The sequence below is a fragment of the Globicephala melas genome, chromosome 10, assembly GCF_963455315.2.
Source record: "Globicephala melas chromosome 10, mGloMel1.2, whole genome shotgun sequence".
NCBI lineage: Eukaryota > Metazoa > Chordata > Mammalia > Artiodactyla > Delphinidae > Globicephala > Globicephala melas.
This window is the reverse complement of record NC_083323.1, coordinates 60,217,647-60,243,714: the sequence shown is the minus strand read 5'-3', so window position 1 is coordinate 60,243,714 and position 26,068 is coordinate 60,217,647. Positions and strand designations below refer to the sequence as shown.

Below are 26,068 nucleotides of genomic sequence, written 5' to 3'. Positions count from 1 at the left end.
TGGGCGGGGCGGGCCAGGACGCCTGGGTCTCTGTCTCGCCCATTTGCTGGGCTTCCTTGGCTCCGTCCCCGGGAGGCCGGGCAAGGCTGGCAGAAGAGGTCAGTGTCCTGGGCCCATGATGCTACCCTTTCTCTCTGGCACTTTTCCCCTTCCTGCCATTTGGGGGGACTGGTTGAGTCCTCTGGCCGGGCTGTGGTTCACGGAGGCCAGTTTCCGTACCTCTGCAGGGTAGGCAGTGGGGGGCTGTATCCACGTCCCCCCAAGGGGTGGAGTGACCGCGCAGGGATATGCCAGAGCGGATGCCACTGTCTTTACCCTTCGCTTAGCCTTCACCTGCAGGTCAAAGTAGGCTCCACTTCCGCTTGTCTACCCCAGCCTGTCCTTTGGTCCCAAGAGCAAACTGGTTGAACTAGTGGAGATTGTGCGGATGCTAAGTCCTGGGCTTCAAGACCTCTTCCCTGTCACCCTGCCTTGAGTAAGCTTGGGCTAGGGCTTCTGGGTCCCTGGCTGCCTACATTTAGGCTGGGGTGGAGGGCAAGGGGAACTGTAGCTGGGAGTGGAAGGAGCCTGGGGCTGGGTGTGAGGGGGAAAGCCCAAGTCGGGGGGTGTGTCTGCCTTACCTAGAGCCTGCCTGCCTGCCTGCCTGCCTGCTGGATGCACCACAGATGTTGTTGACTCCAGCCGCGCGTGCGTGTGCGTGTGCGTGTGCGTGTGTGTGTGTACAGGCACGCGCAACCAGTGTCAGTGTCAGGGTCTGATGGGGACATTTCTCTGACTTCAATGTGACCACCACAGACTCTCAGTCCTAGAGTAGGAACCCCGGGGCGTCAGCGTCCATTCTACTGAGGGCAGAGCAAGAGAAGAGTCCAAGCTCTATACATGGAGCTCCAACATTCCTACAGGAGCTAGGGTGGGAGAGAGAAAGTGGAGAAGGGCAGCAGTAGCAGTGGGGGCTGGACTCGGCTGGAGAGATGCGCCCAAGGGACCTTCCCCAGCAACAGTTCTGGGGTGGCCAGCACTGGGGACACTGAGTCTTGGTCACGTCACGTTTCCCATACCGGAATCACTTTGCTCTGTCCTCACTGCCACCCTAGGGACCAGGTAGCCACCCTCCGGGGAAAGGGAAAGGCCACTTCTGGTAGCCAGAGTCAGGCGAAGGGGAGAGGAAAGAGGGGCCTGCTGTGGCTCTCTCAGGAGAACAGGAGCCGTTGATGGGGTGCAGACAAGGCCCTCCCTTTCACACTAGGGGTGGGAAGAGCCGGGAACAGGTACTCCAGGGTCCCGTCCCCAGGTGGCCTGGCTGCTGTTGACTTTGCTTGGTTACCCTGGGAGCAGCTCTCAGCAGTGTGAGAGGGGCGGGTGTCGGAGAGTTGGACCGAGGCGTCCAGGCTGGGGTGGGATGGCACTCAGCCTTTGTGGCAGGGATCCCCGTCAGGAGCCTGCGAAGTTAACCCCTCCTGCCCTGGTGGTGGTGGTAGCTGGCGGAAGGAGGGCGGGCCCAGCTGCGGTTCGTGAGTGTGGCCCTAATTCCCCTTCCCTCTCCCAGCACATCTGCACTTGGTTTACAGTGAATGAGTCTCCTGTCCTCATGAACCGGGTGAGAGCACCACTCCCTCCCTGGCCCCTGGCCGGGCATCCTGACACAGAACCAGACACCACCCACCCCTGGAACGCTCTCCCTGCTGGGTAGCCCTTTCTCAACTCTTCCCCTTCTCCTTCTTAGAGGGGCTCAGGGTCTGGTCCCCCAGAGCTAGAGCTCTGAGACTATGCAGCCGGGGTAGCAAACGGGGCCAGGGAAGCTAACGGGGGACAAAACTCTTGGGTAGCCTGGAAAGAGAGAGCGGGTCTGGAATTCCATCTGTCTCTGCCTTCCTCTTTGTCTTGGTTTGTCTGTCTGTCTGCCTCTGTCTTTGTCTCTGGTGGGTGTTTGTCCATCTGTCTTGGTAACTGTGGCTCCGCCCTTCTGGCAGCCTGTACGGTCCCCAGCCAACGACAGCAGCCAGGGGGCGATGCCCAGGAAGACCCGCCCTGTGCCGGCCCCTCCCCTCGGGATTGCCTCGCCTCCGCCCCCGCCTCTCCCCAGGACCCAATGACTGGGGTCTGTGGGCTGCAGCGGTTTGGAAGTCAAACCAAACAGGCAGACTGGGGAGCAGAGAAGAGGGGCATTGTGAGGGGTTCAGATTCTTCTCTCCATCTTGCATTGCCGCCTGTGCTCTGTCCAGGGATTCTCGGAGGAAGCTGGAGAAGGGGGTCTCCCACTCTGGAAACTGGTAGAGAGAGCTCCCCTCATTTCTCTTTCTCTTGGGTCATCCCCAGTTCTAGGCTTTGCTCTGTTTGTGGTTGCTTCACTTGGTCACCCTGGCAACTTGGAGAAAATGATATCTTGGGGGCCCTAGGACCAGGCTTCCTTTGCTCCCTTCATCACGAAGACCAAAAGGAGAGATTGTGAGGAGAGGAAAAGGATCCACGCATCTGTCCCAGCTGCCCTGATTTACCGTATTGCCCGCCCCTAGTTTTCACCCTTGCCGGCTCCCCATCAGCATCAGGACACTGAACAGGCAACTTCCCCATGCCCAGGCTGGTCCTGGGAGGATGTCCTAGGCCACGCTCAGAGGTGGCTGGCAGATGTCTTTGGGAGGTGGGGGGAGCTATGTTACAACCCCCAAGGACATCATTACGGCACAGAAGTACCATCAGGGCTTGGAGACCAGAGGCACCCAGGGAGAGTGTGAGGAAAACACGTACAACATGTGTCTTCTTTCCCTTCCTCCCCTCCTCTCCCACCTCCTCCCCCTAGGCCTGCTCCGTGCCGAGGCTGGTGCCAGCCTTGCCCTGGGTGCTTGCTCAGTTCCACCCCTTGTATCAGGCCTATGTTGCTGCTTGCCAGTTTGTTGGTTCTCCTGGTGAATGAGTTTGTGTGTGGAAGATACTTACCAGCCTCAGAGCTGCCCAGATCCCCACATAGAATAAGGCCTTGATTTTGAAACACAGCATTTTAGGACTGGCCTAAACAACTCTAGGAATTTCTTCCCTGAACATGCACCATTCATTAATTCAACAAATCTTCATTAAGCATCCGCTATATGCCAAGCACTGTGCTAGGCCCTGGGTATGGTCTCTGCCCTTGCGGGCTCATAGTCTGGTAGAGGAGTCAGACGTGAAACAAATCACCCACAAAAGTGCAAGTGACAACCAGCGTGGAGAGGTATAAGGTGCTGTGAGAATGGATAGTAGAAGAGTCTTTTCCCCCAGCCAAGGAGATTAGAAAAGAGTTTTGCGGGGGGGTGGGGGGCAGTAGAGAGAAGGGAGGGCAGCAGAAGAGTATGTGCAAAGGCCCTGGAATCAGGGTCCTGGCTCCCAGCCACCCTGCTCCCCCAGAAAGAAGAAGGTCCCTCCTCACCTGGATTTTGGTATGCTACAAGGGAGGGATGGTAAGCACCTCCTAATGGCCAAAGCAGGACCCTGGGACACCTGGTGATCCTGCCCTGGAATGATTCCACCCATTCCTTCATCTCTTCCTCCAGAAAGGGAAACAGAGGCACAGATAGGGAGGAGGAATCCACAGGCATAGGCCCGAGATTACATAGAGAAAACAAGGCCGCACATTGTTGGCAAATCCCTCAGGTTGAGGGATTCCTGAGTTTGCCTGGCTGGAGCCTCACCAGATAGAAAACCCTTCTACTCTGATCTGTTTGACCGTGCACCCTCCCCTTCTGGGATCCAGCCCTGACCTGTTCCACTCCCTGGAATGAGGAGCATGTCTGCTTCCACAGTTGCCCGGAGTTTGTGAGCTGACTGCTCCAGGTGGCGGCCAGGCCCGGTGTGGGTGGGTGCAGCAGTCCGTTTTGTACAGAACCTCCATCCCGGGTTATGGGGTTATCTCTCCTCTGTCCACTGGGGGGCTTCCAGCCCCTCCTGCCCAGACACCGAGGTTCCAAGCTTCTTCCTTTCTGAAGAAAAGGGATGGAGGGTCCTTTGCAGGAGGGAGCAGGCTTCTTGTGGCCATGCCTCCTCCGGAGCTGGCAAAGGGTCATGGGACCAATGGGGTTAAGTTCCAGCCCTGCTCTGACCCATTTTCCTCCCTGTGCCTACATGCCCTGGGGCCAGGCTGTTGGGTGGGGCAGGCCTGGCACCCCTGCACCCACACCTGGGACTTCTCCTGGATGGAAACTCCCAGAACCCTGGTGTCCTACCTCCTCTGCCAGCTCCCACCAACAGCCTGGGTTCTGTTCACTTACAGTGGGATCTCCCTGTCTGCCAGCTCTCCTCCAGACTACATCTCCACCTTAGCCCTGAGGGGCCCTGAGGATGTGGGCCCACTTTCTGGGACCATATTTGATGTCTGGCTGCCCTTTCTAGTGAACCCCTTCGAAGAAAAGATGTGGGGCTGGGGGGAGGGTGTTGGGAAGCTATCCTTCGTTGACCATCTCTTTGTGCCAGGCGTTGTGCTAGGGCATGTACGTTACTCATTTAATCCACAAAGCAGTCCAGAGAAGTAGCAGTTATTATCAACCCCATCACAGGGGAGGGAGCTGAGAACCAGAGAGGTTAAGCAGCTTGCCCAATAGCATCACACAGCTAGCACATAGCAGAGCTAAGATGGGAACCTAGGTCTTGGTGGTCCTGAGGTCTCTTCACCACGACAGGCTTCCTCCTCTTCTGCAGCTGCCCACCTCTCCATGAGATGAGAGACTTGGAAAAAATCAGTTCAGTTCAATCCAATTCAGAAAACAGTTATTGAGCAACTGCTGTATGCCAGGCCCAGACAGGTGCCGGACCAGTGACAGGGAAGGTTGCTGACTCGAGGTCTAGTGGGAAAGATAGGTGTATGAACTCGGCAGTATCTAACTTCAGCATAATGATTTGAATGAGGCGGCATGGAGTGGAGAAAGAAACAGTACTTCTATTTCCTCTTTCTGAAAGAGTAAAGAAATATATTATGAACAGTGTACAGAATAAATTGGAATAAAGCGAATACCTACTCAGCTGGCATCCAGGTCAAGAAATAGAGTACTTCCTGCTCCAGAAGTTCCCATGTGACTCTCCCACCATCCCCTCCCTCCCTTAAAAAGTAACCACCATCCTGACTTTTGTGATAATTATTTCCTTCTTTTTCTTTATAGGATTAGCACCTATGTATGCATCCCTAATCAATATTACTTAATTTTGCCTGTTTTTGAGGTTTATATAAACGGAATGACACTGTATTACCCTTTTGTGTCGTACTTATTTTGCTCAACTTCTTGTTTGTGAGAGAGATCCAAACTGTTGCACATAACTGTCTTTTTTATTGTTACAGAGCATTCAGTTGCTTGAATATACCACAGTTAATTGTTTTATTCTACTGTTGGTGAAAGTTTGAGTTGTTTCCAGTCTGGGCTATCATAATGCCACTAAGAACATTCTTGTGTGTGTTTCCCAGTACATACATGCAAGAGTTTTTCTAGGCCGTAAAACTAAGAGTCAAAATGTATGTACAGGAAATCTCAATTTTTACCAGATAATGCCAAACTGTTTTCCAAAATGGTTGTATCAGTTACACAGGAAGCAGAACGTTCTAACCAGGGGCAGGTGTAGGATCAAGAAGACCCATACACCCTTCTTACCTAAAACTCTCAGTGGTCTTCTCTTTTCCTTGGAATAAGATCCAAGTCACTGCCGTGGCTCCCAGGGCCTCTACCTGGCTCTCTGCCTGTGCCATCTGACTCTCCCCTTTGCTCTTTGTACTTGCTGTCCCCCGTCTCTGGAATGTTCTTCCACTAGCTATCTCCATGGCTCTCTCCCTCACTTTCTTCAGGTCCTTGCTAAAATGTCACTTCTCACTGGCGCTTTCCCCGACCACTGAATCTTCTATTGCAACCTCCAGCCCTCCTTATACCCTTCTCAGCTTTAGTTTTCTTCGTAGTCCAGCCACCTGGGTTCCATTCAGCCTCAAGCAGCTCTCCCCTGGTCGGCCAGCACTTTTTTTTTTCTTTTTTTGCCACGTGGCATGCAGGTTGGAAACTCAGAGTCTTAACCACTGGACCACCAGGGAAGTTCCTGCCAGTGCTTTTATCTCCTCCCAAACCCTTAAGGGCCATCACAGCTGACTGTTTGGGGGCTGTCTAGCTGCCCCTCCTGAAGGGTCCACCTCTCTGAGTCATCACATCACCCTGGTTTTTTGTTGTTGTTGTTTTGTTTTTGCAGTACACGGGCCTCTCACTGTTGTGGCCTCTCCCGTTGCGGAGCACAGGCTCCGGACGCGCAGGCTCAGTGGCCATGGCTCACGGGCCCAGCCGCTCCGCGGCACGTGGGATCTTCCCGGACCGGGGTGCGAACCTGTGTCCCCTGCATCAGCAGGCGGACTCTCAACCACTGCGCCACCAGGGAAGCCCCCACCCTGTTGTTTTTCATAGCCGTTCCCTTGCTCTGAAGTAAGCTAATGTATTTGTTTGTTTACCTTTGTTTGTTTACCTGTTTGGTTTTTGTCTCCACCCTGCCCCACCCCTCACTTTAAAGTAAGCTGTCTTGCTCTGTCCCATGGCCAGTGCCTGCTGCATGACAGGCCCTCAAATAATAATTGTCCAGGCTGGTTGTCAGGCTCCCAGAGACAGCCAGCCCCTCCCCCAACCCTCACACCTGGGATTTGCCCTGTCTGGAAACTCCCAGAACCTAGGCTTCCTCCCTCCCCTGCCAGCTCCCACCAACATCCCTGGCTCAGTCTCAGAGTCTCAGAGCATCTGCTGGTGCTGTTGCTGCTTCCCGACGTCTCCTCTAGGGACCATATGGGAGCCTGAAGCGGCCGTTCTGGCCTTCAGGGCTGGAGAGTGATGGGCAGGTGTCAGGTGCCTGGAGCTCAAGAAATACTTTTTTTTTTTTTAAATTTATTTATTTATTTTTGGCTGCATTGGGTCTTCGTTGCGGTGCGCGGGCTTCTCATTGCGGTGGCTTCTCTTGTTGCAGAGCATGGGCTCTATGCGCGCGGGCTTCCGTAGTTGTGGTATGCGGGCTCTAGAGTACAGGCTCAGTAGTTGTGGCGCACAGGCTCAGTAGTTGTGGCTCGCGGGCTCTAGAGCGCAGGCTCAGTAGTTGTGGCACATGGGCTTGGTTGCTCCGCGGCATGTGGGATCCTCCCGGACCAGGGCTCGAACCCGTGTCCCCTGCATTGGCAGGCGGATTCTTAACCACTGTGCCACCAGGGAAGTTCCCAAGAAATACTTTCTGATTGAATAAAGGGGAAGACTTCAGAGATGATGGGACCTCGCCAGGTGGAGAAAAGAGAAAGGGCACTGGGAGCAGAAGGAAGAGTGGAAACAAAGGACTGGAGGCATGAAAGTGCACATGCTATTTGGAGGACGTGCTCTGGTCTGGTGCCCTTGGTGGGTTCTCAGTGGAGGGGAGGGGAGCAGGCAGGCCAGGAAGCGGAGGGCTAGCTGGGGAAGTCTGAGCTGCTGCAGGCTCAGAGAGGCTCAGCAGTGGCTTAAGTTTAATCCTGCCCACACCCCTGCTCCCCACTGTCCCCCCTCTGACCCCACCCCTGCCCTCCCCTTCACCCAACCCCCCAGCCTGGCCGCTCCTGCAGCTGAATGGACTTCTCTCTGGGCCTACGTTTGGGGCCTCGGAACAAGAAGGCCAGCCACCAACATCCCCCTCCACCCTCCGGGCACGGCCCACCAGCTGCCTCCCCTTGTCTGTCCTGCCCCCCCTCTCCCTGTGCCTGCCCCTGCCCTGGCTGTCCCCCTGCCACCTGCTCCTGCACTACCTATCCCTATTACGCAGCTCCCTGCCCCTCCTGTCCCGGCCTCCCTGGCCCACCCTGTACCTGCCCCTGCCCTCCCTGCCCTGCCTGTCCGCCCTTGACTTGTCCCCTCAGTTCCTGCAGCCCCTGCTCTGCTCCGCATTTGACCTGCTGCCACCCCTCTCCCTGCCCCATGTACCCTTGCTCCAGGGGTCAAGCCGCCTGTTCCAGCTCCTGCTTGGGCTGCAGTGACAGCTGTGGCCGTGGCCGGGGGGCTGCCCGGGGACCTCCAGGCTCCGCCGGCCGCTGCAGCTGCTGCTTCAGGGGACACCGCACCTCTCGACACTGTCTGATAGTCTAGCTGGGCTGTTGCCCCTTGAGAGATTGCCAGTCTTCCAGGACACTTCTGCAGCTGCTTCCTCAGGGAGGAGGCAGAAGCTCTGGAGGACGGAGAAGGATCAGCTGGACCCCTCACCCAGGCAGGGAGAGGAGGCTGGCTGCTGAGATCCGCCGGCCTCCTCCTTAGTCCCGGGACGTCTGCTTTGAAGCTAGTTTCTGGGCGTGCTCTCACTGGTTCCAGAACCTCCTCTTCCGCAACTTCTGGAATGGAAAGTGTTCTTCTCAGAGCCTCTCCCACGGCCCCTGAAGGTGAGCAAGTTGGCCATTTTCCCCTCTGGTCACCCTCCCCTGGAGACCCGTCCTGGCTCATCTTCTCTGCAGTTTGCGTGGATGAGATGGATTCTTCCTCTAGAGGCGACAGGGGATCCTTTGTCCAGGGACCACTTTTCTTGCCCTGTGGACCTCCACCCATATCCCTAAATGACCCAAGAATCTCTGAATCCCTTACCTCTCATCATGAGCCTGGTAAGGAAGGTCAATGGCTCTTGGACCAGAAGAAGAGACTGAGCAGAGAATTCTTGGTTCCTCCCTCCCCTTGGATATCATGACATCCTTCATGGTCCTTTGCTTCTAGGAACCTGGCGCTCTCTACCTGGATGTCTTATCTCTCAAATCTCTGAGTGCTCGCCCAGCCACATGACCTCAATCTTCCAGCAATAATCCCACCTGTTACATCCATGCTCATCTGGCAGGGGGATGATGGAAGCTGGGAACCCTTGACTCAGGTTCCCAGTGATCCCGTCCACACATAGCTAGTCATAAGTCCCCTGTCCCTGCGGGTGGGGCTGGGGCTGGGGGTTTGGAGAAGCCACCAAGAGGAAGCTGGAAGTGATAGACCTTGGCATCTGCGTGGGACTGGATCTTAAGCTGAAAGCCCCTAAGCACCCCTCCACATTCCCCAAGTTCTCTGACGCTGGTCTGTTTCAATCTTCTCTTTCTCAACCTCCTTCTCTGGAACCCTTTGTTCTTTCCTTTCTATCTCTGTTTATCCTTCTGCTCATCTTTCCTTCTAGCTTTCTACACCACTCTCTCCATTTCTGTTTCCTTGTTTCTATCACCTGGACTTTCTGCCTTCACCTAACTTGTATCTCTACATCTGTTTCCCCCACTCGTCCCTCCCTTTCCCCATCCAATTTAAAATCTTGTTTTTTTAAAATCTTCCTTTTTTTTTTTTTAAATAATTTTTTTTTTGGCTGCGTTGGGTCTTCGTTGTGGGCTTTCTCTAGTTGTGGAGAGCGGGGGCTACTCTTCGTTGCAGTGCGTGGGCTCTAGGCACAGGGGCTTCAGTAGTTGTGGCTCGGGCTCTAGAGCTCAGGCTCAATAGTTGAGCTCAGGCTTTAGAGCGCAGGCTCAGTAGTTTCAGCACATGGGTTTAGTTGCTACACCGCATGTGGGATCTCCCTGGACTAGGGATCAAACCCACGTCCCCTGCATTGGGACCACTGCGGTACCAGGGAAGTTCCTCTTCCTTGGTCTTTTGATTCACCTCCTGCCTCTCTCCTTTGTCCTATTCTGCTTCTGGGTGCAGGTCATTCTCGATCTCTTCCATTTCTATTTCCCTTTCTGTCTTTGTTCCTGTCTTCTGGGTCCAGCTGTTTTTCAATTCCTACCTCTCTTTCTGCCTGCCCAAAATCTGGTTTTCTCTCTCTCTCTCTCTGGGTCCTGCAGCTGCCTGCACACCAGGCCTATGTCATGCCCATCTCATTGCTGCCCAAGGGCCAGGACACCAAGTCCTCCATTGTCCAGCTGTCCCCCAAACACCCCATGCCCTGGAATGAGTGAGGGCTGGACAGAGCTACCAGAATAGACCCTTCTTCCCCTGCCCACTGTCCAGGCCATCCATCCCTACTCAGCTCTAAGCCCAAAACTTTTAAAAAATGAAGTTTTTCTCCCAACTTCATATTCTGAAAATTGGCAACCAGAAAGAAAAAGAATTATGCATTTATGCTGCCTGTCCTGTGTAACTTATATTTCAGGGTGGCCAAATAGCTCTAAGTGGTGGAGAAAACTTCTTACTTACAGAAGAACTCCAGCTAATGTAGAAGGAATATGGAATTAGAAAAATCACCATTTTGCAACCCCTTAATGAAATAATTGATCAAAGCAAGAATCGTCAATGGATGAAACCAAGGATGGTGGTTGATGGAGAACTTTACAATGGAGGAATAAGGCTGTCACTACCTGACCCCACTGATGAATCTTAGCATCGCTAAAAATGGCACAACCACATGCCGTGTACCTCCTGATGTGATGCAATCTGAAGCACTCAGCACCACCTGTGAAGGACTCTTGCCAAACAAAGAAACAAACAAAAAAACTGAACATGATTCTAATCAAACCTCTAGAGCTAACCTCCATTTAATGAGAAACATGGGGGGTGGAGGAACATATTAAATGACGAAACAAGGAAGTGAGAAAACATATCCAGAACGTGGGACATTCTAAAGGAGATCTGACTGGATTTCTTCAACTAGTCAATGGCTGGTGGTGGTGGTGGGGAGACCTTGTTTGGTTCCTGATTGGGACCACCCAATTGTAAAGAGACATTTTTAGACTGCTGGAAACATTTAATTATGAACTGAGTACTTACAATGCCAAGGAATCTGTGTTGATTTTGTTAAATGTGAAAATGGCTTTGAGGTTATGTAGGAAAAGGTCCGTATTTCAGATGCACACTGAGTATGGAGTGAAGTGATGTATTTAATTTTAAGTATTTTGGCAAACGAAAAAAGAAAGAAAGGAGGAGAAGAAACAAAGGTACAAAAATCAATATTGTTGAATTAAGTATATAGGGTTTCATAGAACTATGCTCTCTACCTTTATGTATGTTTGAACATTTTCATAACAGAGGTTTTAAATGATGCTCCTCTGGTAAGCATGGTTCCTAGTAATTCCCAGAGCATCCTCCCCACCTGCCCTGAAAGCCAGACTTCCCCTGTGACTCCCCACACAGAGACCCCAGCCCTCCTTGCCCTCTACTAGAAGTGTGTCCTAGAGATGGAATTGCACTCCCAGGCTGTCCTTTATCCCCTTCAGTCCCCTGCTGCTCAGCTGGCACATTTCCCAGCTGTGCTTCACAGCTTCGAGGGGCCAGGGGAACCTTAAAGAGTTAACATATTTTGAATAGGTCCTACAATAAAAGTAATCCAAAATAATGTAATCTTCCTTAAAGTCTCTCTTTGTCAGGTGCTTCTAAGCAAAATGCAATTCAATAATGGAGAGCACTGGCCTCCATCCTGGAAAACAGAAGACAAAGCACGTAAGGCCATCCTGTCCCACTCCCTGCCTTCATTCAGGATGACCTCCTCCCTCAAAGAAAAGACCACCAGGAACTGAGAGACTGGGTGTCAGGAGTTCAAGGGGTTTCAGTCCAGGATCAGAATAGAAGGCCATTTCGATCCCTTATGCCCTCACTCACTGAATGACCTTGGGAAATGATGATTTTTGAGTCTTCGTGTTTCTAGACAAATGCATGGGAACCAATACCTTTTCTACTCTCTAGAAGTTTGCCAGTTAGGGATAAAGGCAACTTGGAACTTGTAGGATATAAATCTCAGCTGTTTACTTTATCATAAGAAAGTATTTCTCAAGTTATAATTCCAGATCCTCCCACCCTCTACCCTCCAAACTTTAGTATAAAGAAAAACCAACAGGGCCTGCCCTGGTGGCGCAGTGGTTGAGAATCTGCCTGCCAATGCAGGGGACACGGGTTCGAGCCCTGGTCTGGGAGGATCCCACGTGCCGTGGAGCAACTAGGCCCATGAGCCACAACTGCTGAGCCTGCGCGTCTGGAACTTGTGCTGTGCAACAAGAGAGGCCGCGACAGTGAGAGGCCTGCGCACCGTGATGAAGGGTGGCCCCCGCTTGCTGCAACTACAGAAAGTCCACGCACAGAAACGAAGACCCAACACAGCCAAAAATAAATAAATAAATAAAATTTTTTAAAAAAGAAAACCAACATTTGCTAATCACCTGTGCAGGTGGGTGAACCCATTTAATCTTCTTAGAAATCATGAGTGTGGAACTGGAAAGATCTGGGTCCCAGTTCTGACTCTACCTCTTACCATGTGACTCTAGTCATGTTACTTAACCTTTCCAATTCTGAAGGATAATCATAGTAACTACCTAAAGGGTTGTTGTGACAGTTAAACAATTCATCTACAGCAGTTGGCCCAGGACTTAAGACAGAACTTAGGTACATAGTAACTGTTTGATAAGTGTTACCAGCCAATAAAAACCAGCATTTTTTAGAGTAGTTTACACGTATTAACTTATTCCTTCATTTATTCATCAAATATTTATTGAATGTTTTTATGTACCATTAACCATTTTAAGTACTGGGAATACAAGTGAACAAAACAGATGAAAATCTGTAGGGAGAAGAAATAGTAAATAAGCAAAATATATAGTGTGCCAGATGGTGTTAAGTGCTATGGAGAAAATGCAGCAAAGGAGACTAGAGAGTTGGTAAGGAAGCAGGTAGATTACTGTGGCAGAGGTGGTGGTGTTTTTTCAAACAGGTTGGCCAAGCAAGGCCTCTCTGATAAGGTGACACTTGAAGACAGAACTGCAGGGGCTGAGGGAGGGAACCATGTGGATATCTGGGAGAAGAACCAGAACTTTACAGGGCACAGTGTGCAAAGGCCCTGGTGGTAGACAGTATAGATGGAGGAGGCGTAGGAAGGAGAATGGTAGGAGATAAGGTCAGAGATGTAGCAGTGGAACAGGGGACAGAGGGTTTTGTAGGCCATTGTAGTGATTTTGGATTTTATGCTTTGTGAGATGGGAAGCCATTGGAGGGTTTTGAGGAGATAATACTAGGCTGGAAAGAGTTTAAATAATCTTTCCAAAGTAACACAGCTGGTAAGTGGCAGAGGGTGGGCATCCGGCTCCAAGGCTGAAATTCTTAACCCTTAACTGCCACTGAACTTCAGCCTTTTTTCTTTGGGCGCTGCCCTCCTATGACTGCCGACCAAGAAACTGGGACACTGAGAAGTCATATGGCTTGCTCGAGGCCACAGGGCTGGGATTTGAGCCTTGGCCGTCTGCAAACCAAAGTCCAAGTCCTTTACACCACACTGCCTCCCTCAGGTGTCTGGGCCATACTGACTTCTGGCCTGGAGGTCACTACTCTGGGAGAGGAGGGAAGCGAGGAGCCTGTCTCGGCTTGGGGCGGCGATGTTCCTCAAGAAGCTCGAGCGCCAGTTCTGCGGTACTGCTGGCATTTTCCCAGACACAGCTGCGCTCCCTAACCCAGGGCACGGACGAAGAGACAGAAACTGTCTTTACTTCCACGGGGCCCCGTAGGTATCCAGGAGTCGAAGGAGCGGGTGTCACGGGAGGGCAGCGGACAGGGCCAAACCCGGAGCAGCGACCACCACCGCCTCCTGTTGAGCCCCAGCAGGCGTCCGGAGCTCAGCGCCCCGGTTGGGGCAAGAGGGCGGAGTAGGGGCGGGGTTTGAGCGCCGCGCCCCCGTCACGTGACGGGACCCATCATGGCTGCGGCCAGAGGGCTCCCAGGCTCCCGGAAGCAGGCTGTGAGGGGCGGGCGCGCTGGGGGAACCCGAGCCGGAGGTAGAGCGGGCAGAGCGGGCAGAGCGGGCAGGGCGGGCAGGGCGGCCGGGCGGCCTGGAGCCGGGCGTGTCCGGAGCGTCCCCGCAGACCGGGGCAGCAGGTGAAATGGTGTCTGGGCGAGGCGCGAGCGGATGTGGCGGCGCTGGGCAGGGACTAGGGGGCGCATTGTGTGTGTGGGGGGGGGTGCCCTGACCTGGAGGAGGGAGAATCTGAGATGCACGCGCGTGACCCAGAAGCAACTCGAGAGGCCCGCGCGGGCGGTGGGGATGCCCGGGACAGATGACGAGACATTGAGGGCAAAAACGGGCTCCCCAAAGAGGATGGGAGGTAACAGAAGGAAGTATTGTATGCATAAGCTACTGTGGGAGAGGGCAGCAGCCCCTTAACTGCAGGGCTGGGATTAGTGAAGGAACTCCCTCTCTGCTATACCAGGCAAGGATGAGGCGAATGCTCAATCTTCTCCCCTCTCCCACCCCTTCCCTGCCGCACAGTGTCCTTGGAGACCGCTCTGGTGGGCCACTCCTGCCACCCACCCAGCTGGTCCTTCTGGTCTGAGCTCCGGGGGAGTGGAGTTGAGGGGTGGGGAAGTGCAGGTGGCAGTGGGGGTTGGGTGGAGCTGCCTTCTGCTTAGACACGCAGCTCCTTGACGGCGCTATCCGGGCAATGGATGTGACTCTGAAGCCCCGTTCTCTCCCTAGGTCTTCCGGGGGCCGGCCATGCTGGTGACTGCCTACCTTGCCTTTGTGGTCCTCCTGGCCTCCTGCCTGGGGTTGGAGCTGTCAAGATGCCGGGCTAAGCCCTCTGGAAGAGCCTGCAGCAATCCCTCCTTCCTTCGGTTTCAACTGGACTTCTATCAGGTCTACTTCCTGGCCCTGGCGGCTGACTGGCTCCAGGCCCCCTACCTCTATAAACTCTATCAACATTACCACTTCCTGGAGGGACAAATCGCCATCCTCTATGTCTGCGGCCTTGCCTCCACAGTCCTCTTTGGACTGGTGGCCTCCTCCCTTGTGGATTGGCTGGGTCGCAAGAAGTCTTGTGTCCTCTTCTCCCTCACTTACTCTCTCTGCTGCCTAACCAAACTCTCTCAGGACTACTTTGTGCTGCTGGTGGGCCGAGCACTTGGTGGGCTGTCCACAGCCCTGCTCTTCTCGGCCTTTGAGGCCTGGTACATCCACGAGCATGTGGAACGGCATGACTTCCCCGCAGAGTGGATCCCGGCTACCTTTGCCCGAGCTGCCTTCTGGAATCACGTGCTGGCTGTAGTGGCAGGTGTGGCAGCTGAGGCCGTGGCCTGCTGGATGGGCCTGGGGCCTGTGGCACCCTTTGTGGCTGCCATCCCTCTCTTGGCTCTGGCTGGGGCCTTGGCCCTCCGTAACTGGGGAGAGAACTATGGTCGGCAGCGTGCCTTCCCCAGGACCTGTGCTGGGGGTCTGCGCTGTCTCCTGTCGGACCGTCGTGTGCTGCTGCTAGGCACCATTCAGGCCCTGTTTGAGAGTGTCATCTTCATCTTTGTCTTCCTCTGGACGCCTGTGCTGGACCCACATGGGGCCCCGCTGGGCATCATCTTCTCCAGCTTCATGGCAGCCAGCCTGCTCGGCTCTTCTCTGTACCGCATCGCTACCTCCAAGAGGTACCACCTTCAGCCCATGCACCTAGTCTCCCTCGCTGTCCTCATCGTCGTCTTCTCCCTCTTCATGTTGACCTTCTCTACCAGCCCAGGCCAGGAAAGTCCAGTGGAGTCCTTTATAGCCTTCCTCCTTATCGAGTTAGCCTGTGGGCTGTACTTTCCCAGCATGGGCTTCCTGCGGAGAAAAGTGATCCCTGAGACAGAGCAAGCTGGTGTCCTCAACTGGTTCCGGGTGCCCCTGCACTTACTGGCCTGCTTGGGGCTTCTGGTCCTCCATGACAGCGATCGCAAAACGGGCACTCGGAACATGTTCAGCATCTGCTCCGCCGTTATGGTGATGGCTTTGCTGGCGGTGGTGGGGCTCTTCACCGTGGTCAGGCATGATGCTGAGCTGCGGGTGCCCTCACCCACCGGGGAGCCCTATGCCCCTGAGCTCTAATCCTGTTCCAGGACGAGGGAGCTGGGATGGACCCTTGAATCTCACCTCTCCAGGGCTGTACAGATCTCTCTGTGACTTTGCGACTGTCTGGCCCCTCATCCTGTCCCGGGGCCCCTCCTGCCAGTGCTTTGGGTTGGGAAGCACATGGGGGTGATGGCCCAGAAAGAAGATGCCAAAAGTTGCCTCTGTGTCACTCTCTTCCCCCTTTCTACTTAAAAATAAACACTTTTAATTGATCATCGATTTGATTTACTCATCCTCACCTGTACCCACCTCAGTAGTTCTGATGAGACGGCAGCTGGAGGTTGTGAGGTGAGAGGTGGGGTTACCAGCAGAAGGTTTGTAGTTCTAGCCTCTCTAAGACTGCCTCCAGGGCTGCCCTGGTGGCGCAGTGGTTGAGAGTCCGCCTGCTGATGCAGGGGACGCGGGTTCGTGCCCCGGTCTGGGAAGATCCCACATGCCACGGAGCGGCTAGGCCCGTGAGCCATGGCCGCTGAGCCTGCGCATCTGGAGCCTGTGCTCCGCAACGGGAGAGGCCACAACAGTGAGAGGCCCGCGTACCGCAAAAAAAAAAAAAGAAAAAAGAGCCTAAGACTGCCTCCAGCTTAAACTGAGAGCTGTGGAATTGCCTCTCAACAGAAATGGGTGGGAAATGCCTGAGGCCCCTAGATCCTCTGTATCTTGTTACTCTGGGGTCAGGCACCCTCCCCGGTTGCCAAGCAAACACCTTGCTCCACATCCAGGGTGAGGTAGTCTCTGGAGCCTATGGGGTGGATGCCCATGCCACTGAGCAAAGATTCCAGGGGCTTGAGCTGCGTCTGTGACCACCCCTTGGGGCAAATCCGGAGCCTTCCTTCAGGAGCAAGCTTGCAGCTCAGCACATGTGTGCTGTCTGCCTTCTGCCTCTGCGGCTGTAGAGGCACCATTTGTCCAGCATCACCGGGGTCCACCAGCTCCTGTATCCTTGCATGAAACCCAAGTGAAGGGCTGCCAGGGAGAGAGAGCAGTGAATGGATGAGGGACTGGGATCTTGTCTGTACCTGACTCTTCCCCACCCAGAGTGAGTGAGGGTGAGGGAGCCATCAGGGCAGGAAACAGTACCAGTGGGAACACCAGTTCTGTGAGCCCCTCCCTGCCTCACCTCCGATTGTATCTGCCTTTCCTCCTCCCACCCAAACCTGGGCTTCTCAGGGGTAGCAGAGCCAGCAGTTAAGAAGGGTGGGGATGGAGGGAGGGTAGGCCCAAGGGTGTGTCCTGGAATGTGCTTGAGGTGGGCATGAGGGACCTACCTGTCTGGAAAAGAGGTTGATGACCTTTCCGTGGGTCCTAGACTACTTCCCAGACAGGAAGACGCAAGACTTTCCAAGAGCTGCAGGTCCAAACCTGTGTGGCGAGATAGTATCACCTGGTGTAGGAGGAATGTGGGGTGGATGTGCTCCTGCAGGGTGAGGCCAAGGGGGAGGGAAGAGTGGTGGTCTCAGGTCCCTAGTCAGACAAGGGAAAAAACACATTCCCCCACCCAGCCTGCAGGGAATAGAAGTTGAGGTTAAGTATGAAAAAACAGATATCTTTTCCTTCCCCCATCTTGAGGCTAAAACAGAGTCTGCTGCAGTAACTCCACTTCCCCTTTCTGCCCTGTGGAGCTGGACCTCGATGTACTTTAGTTATTTGTAGACTTTCCGTCTCTCTCTACCACAGTATGATCTCCTTGAAGACAGGAGGAAATTGTGTCCTATTTGCCCTTGCCTCCCCCATATATATACACACAAGTGGGGGCTTGGCCCGTGGCTGTGCTCAGTAAATGTCTGGAGAGGAGACAGGCTAGCTCACACGTGGCTTTTCAAGAGCTGCCCATTTGGGAAATCTATTAGACTAGAATCCAGAGCCTAGTTAATGATTTGTTGTTTTGGATGACAGTAATTGTTTACTGATGGAAGCATGAGGAGGCCCCATATTCCTAAGTGACAGGGAAATGGGGGGGTAGAGGAGACAGACTAATGAGTTTCCCTTAGCTTTGTCCCTGCTGAGCTTTCTTCAAAGGAGCTGGTAGCAGATAGAGTGGGGAGGGTTCTTCTTGTCAAGACTCATCGGGTGTGAAGAGCTCACAGGCATCTTAGAGATTGTCCAGTCAGCCTTAAACATATTTTTATTGAGCACCTACTATATGCCATGCACTGTATTACCAGGTGCTGGTGAAATTTTTTACCCAAGAGGAAAACCCACTTAAAGGGCATGTAGCAAGTGGATGGCAAAGCCAAGGCCAAACCTTGCCTCCTGCTGTCTGCGCAGTACCCCTTCTATATGGCATGTACTGACTCTGTCCCCTGGGTCTTCACCTACCTGCCTTTCCCCCTCTAGCCCTCTTCCCTCCTCCTGAGCCCTGTCCCTGGAGAAGGGCAAGAGTGTGGGAGCACTTAGCCGTGGCCACCTGGCCCACCTTTGGATATTTACCCATATGGGGCAAATGAGGGATTGCTTCACCAGGCGCATGCTGCCTGCAGAACGCTGCTTGTGATGCCTTGCTGAGAGGCAGCAGAGGGAACTGGTGAAGAGCATGGAGTCAGAGCCTGACTGCCTGGGTTCAACCTTGTGCCTCAGTTTCCTCATCTATAAAATGGGGATGATGGTGTAGTTTCTACTCCTAGGGCTCATGTGAGGATTAAATTAAGCACTTAGAGCAGCAGTTGGCCCCCAGTGTAAGTACTACATAAGTGTTTGCGTTCGTATTTTATTGTTTAACTTTTTCAATCCAGCTGAGCCTAGCCAGATTTGGGTGTGAGAATGAGTGGATGGGACTGTAATGGGGTATAGAACTTTCCAACCCATCCCAGTGGTTGGGTGATTCCCAGCAGTGTTTATCCTTGGTCCTGGCCCAGAGAGCAGGATCAAGCTATCTGAGAAGCCTTCTACTTTGGGGTATGTGAGCAGCTGAGGAGGGTGTCAGTGTGTTCCACTTGAACTCATTTCCTCTTCCTCAAGTGGGAAGGTCAGCTTGGTGTCAGACTTGATACACACCACCATCTTTCACTAAGAGAGGCTCCTGATTTTCTGACTTTCCATCCAGCTGGATATATAATTATTTTATTTGGAGCATTTAAGTGATCCTGAGGAGAACGGAAACAGCCCAAGGAACCAGGAGCCAATGGACAAGAAGGCAGGAGGACTGGGTCATGAGGACAGTACTGCGTTCTGAGGCTGGAGAATGACCTCTTCCTGGAAATTCAGTCCCTGCTCAGGGAGGGGAATGGCTACCCCCAGTGAATAGCCATGACCCTTTGGCTGGGTCTAGGTTCCACTCCCCAACACACTTTCCCTAACCCCAGTCCTGTGGTTCTCCTTGTTGCTTTTATTATTTTTTGCCACCACTTCCCCACAGAACCACAGAATAGAATTATTAGACAAACAAAAGTTTGTCATGCTTGGGATCAGACCTAATGTTATAAAAATATGTCACATTTGCTTTGGGCTTCCCTGGTGGCGCAGTGGTTGAGAGTCCACCTGCCGATGCAGGGGACACGGGTTCGTGCCCTGGTCCAGGAAGATCCCACATGCCGCAAAGCGGCTAGGCCCATAAGCCATGGCCGCTGAGCCAGCATGTCCGGAGCCTGTGCTCTGCAACGAGAGAGGCCACGACAGTGAGAGGCCCACATAACGCAAAAAAAAAAAAAAAAAATGTCACATTTGCTTTAATAATTTTTTTTTTTTTTTGCGATACGCAGGCCTCTCACTGTTGCGGCCTCTCCCGTTGTGGAGCACAGGCTCCAGATGCGCAGGCTCAGCGGCCATGGCTCACGGGCCCAGCCGCTCCGCAGCATGTGGGATCTTCCCGGACCGGGGCACGAACCTGTGTCCCCTGCATCGGCAGGCGGACTCTCAACCACTGCGCCACCAGGGAAGCCCAATAATTATTTTTAACAATAAAGTAATATGGGTTCATTGTAAAAGAGTCAAATGCAAATACAGAAATATATATTTAATATAAATATGTGAATGTAAATACATGTGTATATAATGTTAAAATACATATATTTATATTGATGTATAAATATATTACAAATATAAATACATATAGAAATATAAAATGTAAAAAATGATAGGCTCCCTTAAGCCTGCTCGTCATACCACTGTTAAATGTTTATAGTCTAGTGCATAGAATGCTTTTTAATAAAAATGAATCATAGCTTTCATGTTGCAACTTGTTTGTTTTTTACATAAAAATATATCTTGTTTTTTACATAAAAGTATATCTTGGTTTTCTCTTTTTAAAACGATTGAAATCCATAGGAAGACTATAACAAGCATTCATGTATCTCTGGCATCTTCATATATCATTATATATAAAACACGCCTTTTAACGGCTGCGAAGCCTCATTGGGCCTTTGGAAAGCATTTCATATCTGTTCTAGTTGAGGCTGGCAGAATCCCTGGCAGGGAGCGAGGCTAGATGTTACTACCCCATTTCACAGATTAATAATAAATTCAGCTGGGACTAGAACCTGGCTCCTCTGTCCAAACTCAAGTTGAAAGCTCTTTTCACTGTCCCGTACTGTCTCTTTGTAAACATCAGGGATTCAAGTGAGGGATTGAATTATGTGACTCAAATTCACATTGGTCAGCACTTTTTTTTTTCAGTTTTATCGTAGTTCTTTTTTTTTTTTTTATGTGGACCATTTAATTAATTAATTTTGGCTGCACCGGGTCTTAGTTGTGGCATATCTTTGCTGCCGCATGCGGGATCTTTAGTTGCCTCATGCAGACTCTTAGTCGCAGCATGCATGCGGGATCTAGTTCCCCCATCAGGGATCGAACCTGGGCACCCTGCATTGGGAGTGAGGAGTCTTACCCACTGGTCCACCAGGGAAGTCCCTTGTCAGCACTTTTTGATCTCTATAGAACTTCCTTTTTGTTAGAAGTAGAAGACGCATAAAAAAAGGATGTTTTAGGGCTTCCCTGGTGGCGCAGTGGTTGAGAATCTGCCTGCTAATGCACGGGACACGGGTTCGAGCCCTGGTCTGGGAGGATCCCACATGCCGCGGAGCAACTAGGCCTGTGAGCCACAACTACTAAGCCTGCGCATCTGGAGCCTGTGCTCTGCAACAAGAGAGGCTGCGATAGTGAGAGGCCCGCGCACCGCGATGAAGAGTGGCCCTCGCTTGCCACAACTAGAGAAACCTCTCGCACAGAAACGAAGATCCAACACAGCAAAAATAATTAAATTAATAAACTCCTACCCCCAACATCTTCTTTAAAAAAAAAAGGATGTTTTCTGCCCTTCAGGAGAATCAAATAGATATACATAGGGAAAAAGTCCTAGAACACTGTCAAAGCACTGACTGCTAAGGAGTAAGCAAGACGAAATGAGTACTGAGAGAACTGATGTATCATACACATTCAGCCCCTGCAGCAATATTACCATTACAGCGCTGAGATTCTTCGTCATTGCTTTTTTTTGTTGTTTGTTTTTAAATAGTCTTCCCTGCTAGATCCTCAGCTCCTAAAAGAGGTTGATGATGATGAAGAAAACCAATAATAGAGAAGGATGAGTTAATAGAGTTCATCAGGGAAAAGCTAACTGGAAGACCCAAAGTTGTGAACTGAATTCTTTGGAGGAAGGGAAGAGAAGCAGAGCCAAGTGAACGTGTATGTTTGGGGAAGTAGTTAGTACTTACCGAATATAAGCGATTAAAAACTGCGAAGTATCCCAGTGAATGAGTTTCCCGTCGTAACTCACAGCTTCCACCCCACCCCTCTACCCTCCATCCCCCATCAAGAAGATCCTCTGTCTTCCTCAAACAATCCAACTGATGCAAGGAGCAAGGCTGGAAGGCAGAGAGAGCTGGAAGTCGCCACAGTACTCATGTCAGTGGCCCCGGAAAACTATATTTTTAAAGAATTCTATGAAAGGCTATACCCTTTTTTCCTAGTAACCCAAACCGCGAGTTTCCAAGTAAGTTCTTTTTGTTATCTAACCTATTTCCCTTGTCTGCAAATTTAAACTCTTTCCGAGCTCTGAAGATAAAGGGGAGGAGAAGGAGGCAGGGGACTGGCCTTCACAATAGCAGCTAAGCTACATGTAGCTGAAGAAGTCGGCCCCGACTAGAAAATGTGGAAAAACCCGCATTCCCGAAAGGCTTTCGCCCTCATAGCGGCTAAACCCCGCCGGCCGGCGTCACGTGAGGACGCAGCGCGGCGAGTAAACTACAACTCCCAGCGCGCCTCGCGGCCCGCCGACGTTACGTAGCTCTCGCTGATTGGTCGCTGGGCATATTTGAAAGGAGGGGCTGGCGCGGAAAACGAAGGATACATTTTGGATCCTTGCGGAGTACTCAGTCTAGTGGGTAAGTCCTGCCTCTGGGAAGAAGAACTATCTCTGGGACGGAAGGCCTGGAGGTACTCGTGAACGTATGTATGCGCCGAGGTGAATGGGGCCCCAGCGCTGACTTGAGGGAAGAGGCCGGGCGTCTCTACGAGGTAGGGTCGGGAGACCTCGGGACGTCCTGGTGGTGCTGAAGAGCTCGGTGGAGGCCTCCGGTGTGGGGCGTTGGTTGGTGGGACGGGTAGTGAGGCTGGGGATAGGCTGGGAGGAAGGAATAGCAGAAGCGTCGGTTTATAACGGGAGCCCGGCGTCTTGGCATGTATGTTTTTCCGATAGGATTTCTGATGGGATTTTTTGCCCCCACCCCCACCCCCCGCCTTCCGCGGCCTTCAAGCCCTTCTCCCGCCCTTCATTTAGCTCCTTTACAAATCTTCTCCGCCTTCCCTAATCCGTTTTCTTTCCCCTAGTCCCGCGGCACCATGAGGAGCTTCAAAGGAGTCAACTTTGGGACTCTGCTAAGAAGTCCAAAGGAGGCTGAAGAGCTGCTGCCTGACTTGAAGGTGGGAGTGCTGTCTGGCTGTGGATACACCTGGCTTACCAAGCTGAGCTGTTTTGTTTTTTGACTTATTTGAAGAGACAGATTAGTAGGAGATCCACTCTTGAGCCATCTCATTTCTAGTTCCTTTCCCTATCTTTTTTTTTCTCCTTTGGTAGCCTCATTCACATCTTCTTCTCCTCCTAGGAGTTCCTGTCCAAGCTTCCACCTGATTCTCCCAGCTGCCGATCTGATGCCGAGAGGAGGCAAGCTTGTGATGCCATCCTGAGGGCTTGCAACCAGCAGCTGACTGTCAAGCTGGCTTGCCCTAGGCACCTGGGGAGCCTGCTGGAGCTGGCAGAGGTGGCTTGCGATGGCTACTTGATGTCTACACCCCAGCGCCCACCCCTCTACCTGGAACGAATTCTCTTCATCTTTCTGCGGAACACTGCTGCACAGGGAATCCCAGAGGCCACACTCCGAGTCGCTCAGCCCCTCCATACCTGCTTGGTGCAGTGTTCTCGACAAGCTGCTCCCCAGGACTATGAGGCTGTGGCTCGGGGCAGCTTTTCTCTGCTTTGGAAGGGGGCAGAAGCCCTGGTGGAGCGGCAGGCTGCATTGTCAGCTCGGCTAAAGGCCTTGAGCTTTCTAGTACTCTTGGAGGATGAAAGTACCCCTTGTGAGGTTCCCCACTTTGCTTCTCCCACAGCCTGTCGAGTGGTAGCTGCCAATCAGCTATTTGAAGGCAGTGGGCATGGTCTGAATGAAGCAGATGCTGATTTCCTAGGTGACCTGCTCTCCAGGCATGTGATCAGAGCTTTGGTGGGAGAGGGAGGGGGCTCTCCTGGTCCTCTTTCCCCGCAGAGGGCCCTCTGTCTCTTGGAGCTCACCCTGGAACACTGCCGTCGCCTCTGCTGGGGCCACCACCACGCCAGAGCCACGAGGGCAGTGGAGAAGGCCTACGATTACCTGAGGAGCACCAGTCTGGCCCCCAGCCTCCAGCTTTGCCAGCTGGCAGTTGAACTTCAGCAGGTTGGCGAGGGAGGACCCCAGGCGGTGGCCAAGCTTCTGCTCAAGGCATCAGCTGTCCTGAAGAACAGCATGGAGGCGCCGTCACCCGCACTGCGGGCATTGTGTGACAGCTGCCAGTTCTTCCTCTCAGTCCTGGAGCGAGGCACCAAGGGGCACTATGGACCTGATGCCATTCTGGGCCTCTTTGCTTTTCTTGGAAGCTACTGTTGCCTCATCCGGCAGCTGCAGGATGGCGTGAGTTAAGGACCTAGAGGTAGGGTGGGAATGTGGTTCTGTGGACTCCATCGGGCTAGGGTCTTGGGTAAGATCTGGAAGCCCTGGCTCCCGCCTTGGTGAGCTGCTCTCTGGACCATGCCTGCCAGCCAGCAAGCAGCCTCGTATACGCTGAGAGGGCAGTGGCCCATCCTGATGTCCTTCTTCCTACTCCCCGGCTGTCTCAGCTCTCCAGGGCTCTGGGCCAGTCTTCAGCTTGGAGCTCCCTGTCCCTCAAACCAAGCTCCCCCTTCCTTCCTTAGGTCTGTGGGGACTCCGCCAAGCAACTTCAGGCTTTGGTTCAGATGCACTTTCAGGGACTTCACCTCTACACTACGGTGGTTTATGACTTTGCCCAAGGCTGTCAGGTACCATCTGGAATCAGAAAACCTGGACCGGTCCTAGGGTCTGGAGTTGCTTGACTGCCCTCAGTAGAGCTTTGGGGTTGCTTTGGCTTTCGGCACAAGGTGGGGTGGACGTCACCTTAGACCTATTATGTTTCCTCTCACCTTTTTTGTCCCTTCAGGAAGGTGATTTGGCTGACCTGGCCCAGCTAGTGGAAAGTTGCAAATCTACTGTTGTCTGGATGATGGAGGCCTTACAGGGCCTGTCAGGCCGAGAGCTGACTGACTACCTGGGGATGACTGGTTAGTGTCCTAGGGCCCAGATACAGGGTTCTTGGGAGGGTCATCGCTTGTTAGGCAGGCAAGTAGCAGTAGCTGGATAGTTCTGTGGGACCTCCCTATGGCTTAGGGAGGCAGTGAGAAAGATATTTATAAGGATCTCTGTATTTAACAGCAGGAGAGAAGTGATGAGGCTCATTTATCATAGCAGATGTGAATTTTTTTCTCATTGGCTTTGAAATCTGACTTGGTATTTGTTTCATGAAAATGTAGAACATTTATAACTTAATTTTTTTAAAACCAGGTAGAACATTCACATGATTCAAAATACAAATTGCACAAAAGGGCGTACAGCGAAAAGTCCCTCTACTGCGCTTAATCCTAGTCACCCAAGTCCCACTCTGCAGAGGCAGCTAATATGGTCAATTTCTTATGTATCCCTCTAGAGATATACTGTGTATATTTACTATATGTATATATACTATGTATATGTATATATTAACCAACAGGCATGAATATTTCTCCCCACTCTTTTTATTGAAATATACATACAGGAAAATACAAAGATCATAAGCAGACAGCTTGATGGATTTTTACAAAGTGAGCTTGGTTTGTAACCAACATCTAGGTCAAGTAACAGAGCATGACAGAGACACCTGAAAAAACCCCTCTTTGTGCCCCCTTCTGGTCCCCACACCCCAACAGTAACCACTAACTATCCTAACAGCATCAATTAGTTTTACCTGTTTTGTATTTCATAATAAATTTCCCCCTCAGTTTTACAAAAAGCATAGCCCTTTAGTTTGAATTATATAAACCTAATGAGTTCAGTCACTAGAAGGTTTTGGAGCGTTTTTCATATTCATATTATCAGGTTGAACCTGGCCACAGGTCATCAGGAGTCACAAAAATTAATAGTATGAAAATTCTTCCCACAGAGTATTGATATTGAAGACCTTCTTTATTTTCTCCCAGCCATCTATATCGATAGCCAAGAAGCTGCCTAAACTAGAACTTAGGAAAATTGTATTCATTCAGTGAATATTTATTGAGTACCTACTATGTGCTAAGCACTGTTCTGAGTACTTAGATATGTCAGTAAATAAAACAAAGATCTCTGCTCTCATGAAGCCACATTCTGGTTGGGGGAGAAAGACCATAAACAGTAGAATAATTGAAGTACAACATGTTAGAAAGTGATCAGAAATATGGAGGGAAAGGAAAAGTAGAGCAGGATAAGAAAGGGAATTAGGAGGTCAGGGCAGGTGAGGGGGGGCAAATTACCATTTAAACAGGTGGTCAGGGCCTTCCCTGGTGGTCCAGTCGTTGGAACTCCACGCTTCCAGTACAGGGGGTGCGGGTTCAAATCCCCGGTTGGGGAACTAAGATGCCATGTGGCCAAAAAAAAAAAAATGGTGGTCCGAGTAGGCCTCTTGGAGAGGGTGACATAAGCACAGCCTGGAGGGTGTGAGGGAACTGACCATGTGGAAAACTGGGAAAGGACGTCCCCTGGCAGAGGAAACAGCCAGTGTCAAGGCCCTACAGCAGGAG

The 26,068-nt window shown here is 52.0% G+C and overlaps 2 protein-coding genes and 1 long non-coding RNA gene across 8 annotated transcripts; 2 read left to right on the top strand and 1 right to left on the bottom strand.

The window, feature by feature from the left end:
- Window positions 1-20: 20 nt before the first annotated feature.
- Window positions 21-8,084, top strand: LOC132597931 (sperm mitochondrial-associated cysteine-rich protein). Of its 3 annotated transcripts, XM_060306011.1 has the most exons (3): window positions 21-475; window positions 7,215-7,358; window positions 7,545-8,084. In XM_060306011.1, exon 3 carries the CDS (start codon window positions 7,566-7,568, stop codon window positions 8,076-8,078), a length of 513 nt encoding a protein of 170 aa, XP_060161994.1. In that variant the 5' UTR covers window positions 21-475; window positions 7,215-7,358; window positions 7,545-7,565; the 3' UTR covers window positions 8,079-8,084. The 3 variants fall into 3 exon arrangements, with proteins under 3 accessions (XP_060161994.1, XP_060161993.1, XP_060161995.1); XM_060306010.1 differs by lacking the exon at window positions 7,215-7,358; XM_060306012.1 differs by lacking the exon at window positions 21-475 and having other exon boundaries at window positions 6,838-7,358.
- Window positions 8,085-13,307: 5,223 nt separating this feature from the next.
- On the top strand, window positions 13,308-15,996 carry MFSD5 (major facilitator superfamily domain containing 5). Of its 4 annotated transcripts, none has more exons than XM_070046436.1 (2): window positions 13,308-13,419; window positions 14,389-15,996. In XM_070046436.1, exon 2 carries the CDS (start codon window positions 14,407-14,409, stop codon window positions 15,757-15,759), a length of 1,353 nt encoding a protein of 450 aa, XP_069902537.1. In that variant the 5' UTR covers window positions 13,308-13,419; window positions 14,389-14,406; the 3' UTR covers window positions 15,760-15,996. The 4 variants fall into 4 exon arrangements, with proteins under 4 accessions (XP_069902537.1, XP_069902538.1, XP_069902539.1 ...); XM_070046437.1 differs by lacking the exon at window positions 13,308-13,419 and adding an exon at window positions 13,590-13,690; XM_070046438.1 differs by lacking the exon at window positions 13,308-13,419 and adding an exon at window positions 13,673-13,790.
- On the bottom strand, window positions 13,768-21,872 carry LOC132597932 (uncharacterized). The gene is made up of 3 exons (XR_009565447.1): window positions 21,429-21,872; window positions 17,049-17,142; window positions 13,768-16,746 (listed from the first exon to the last, which is right to left on the bottom strand). It is a non-coding gene; the product is annotated as an uncharacterized lncRNA (long non-coding RNA).
- Between the last annotated feature and the right edge of the window lie 4,196 nt (window positions 21,873-26,068).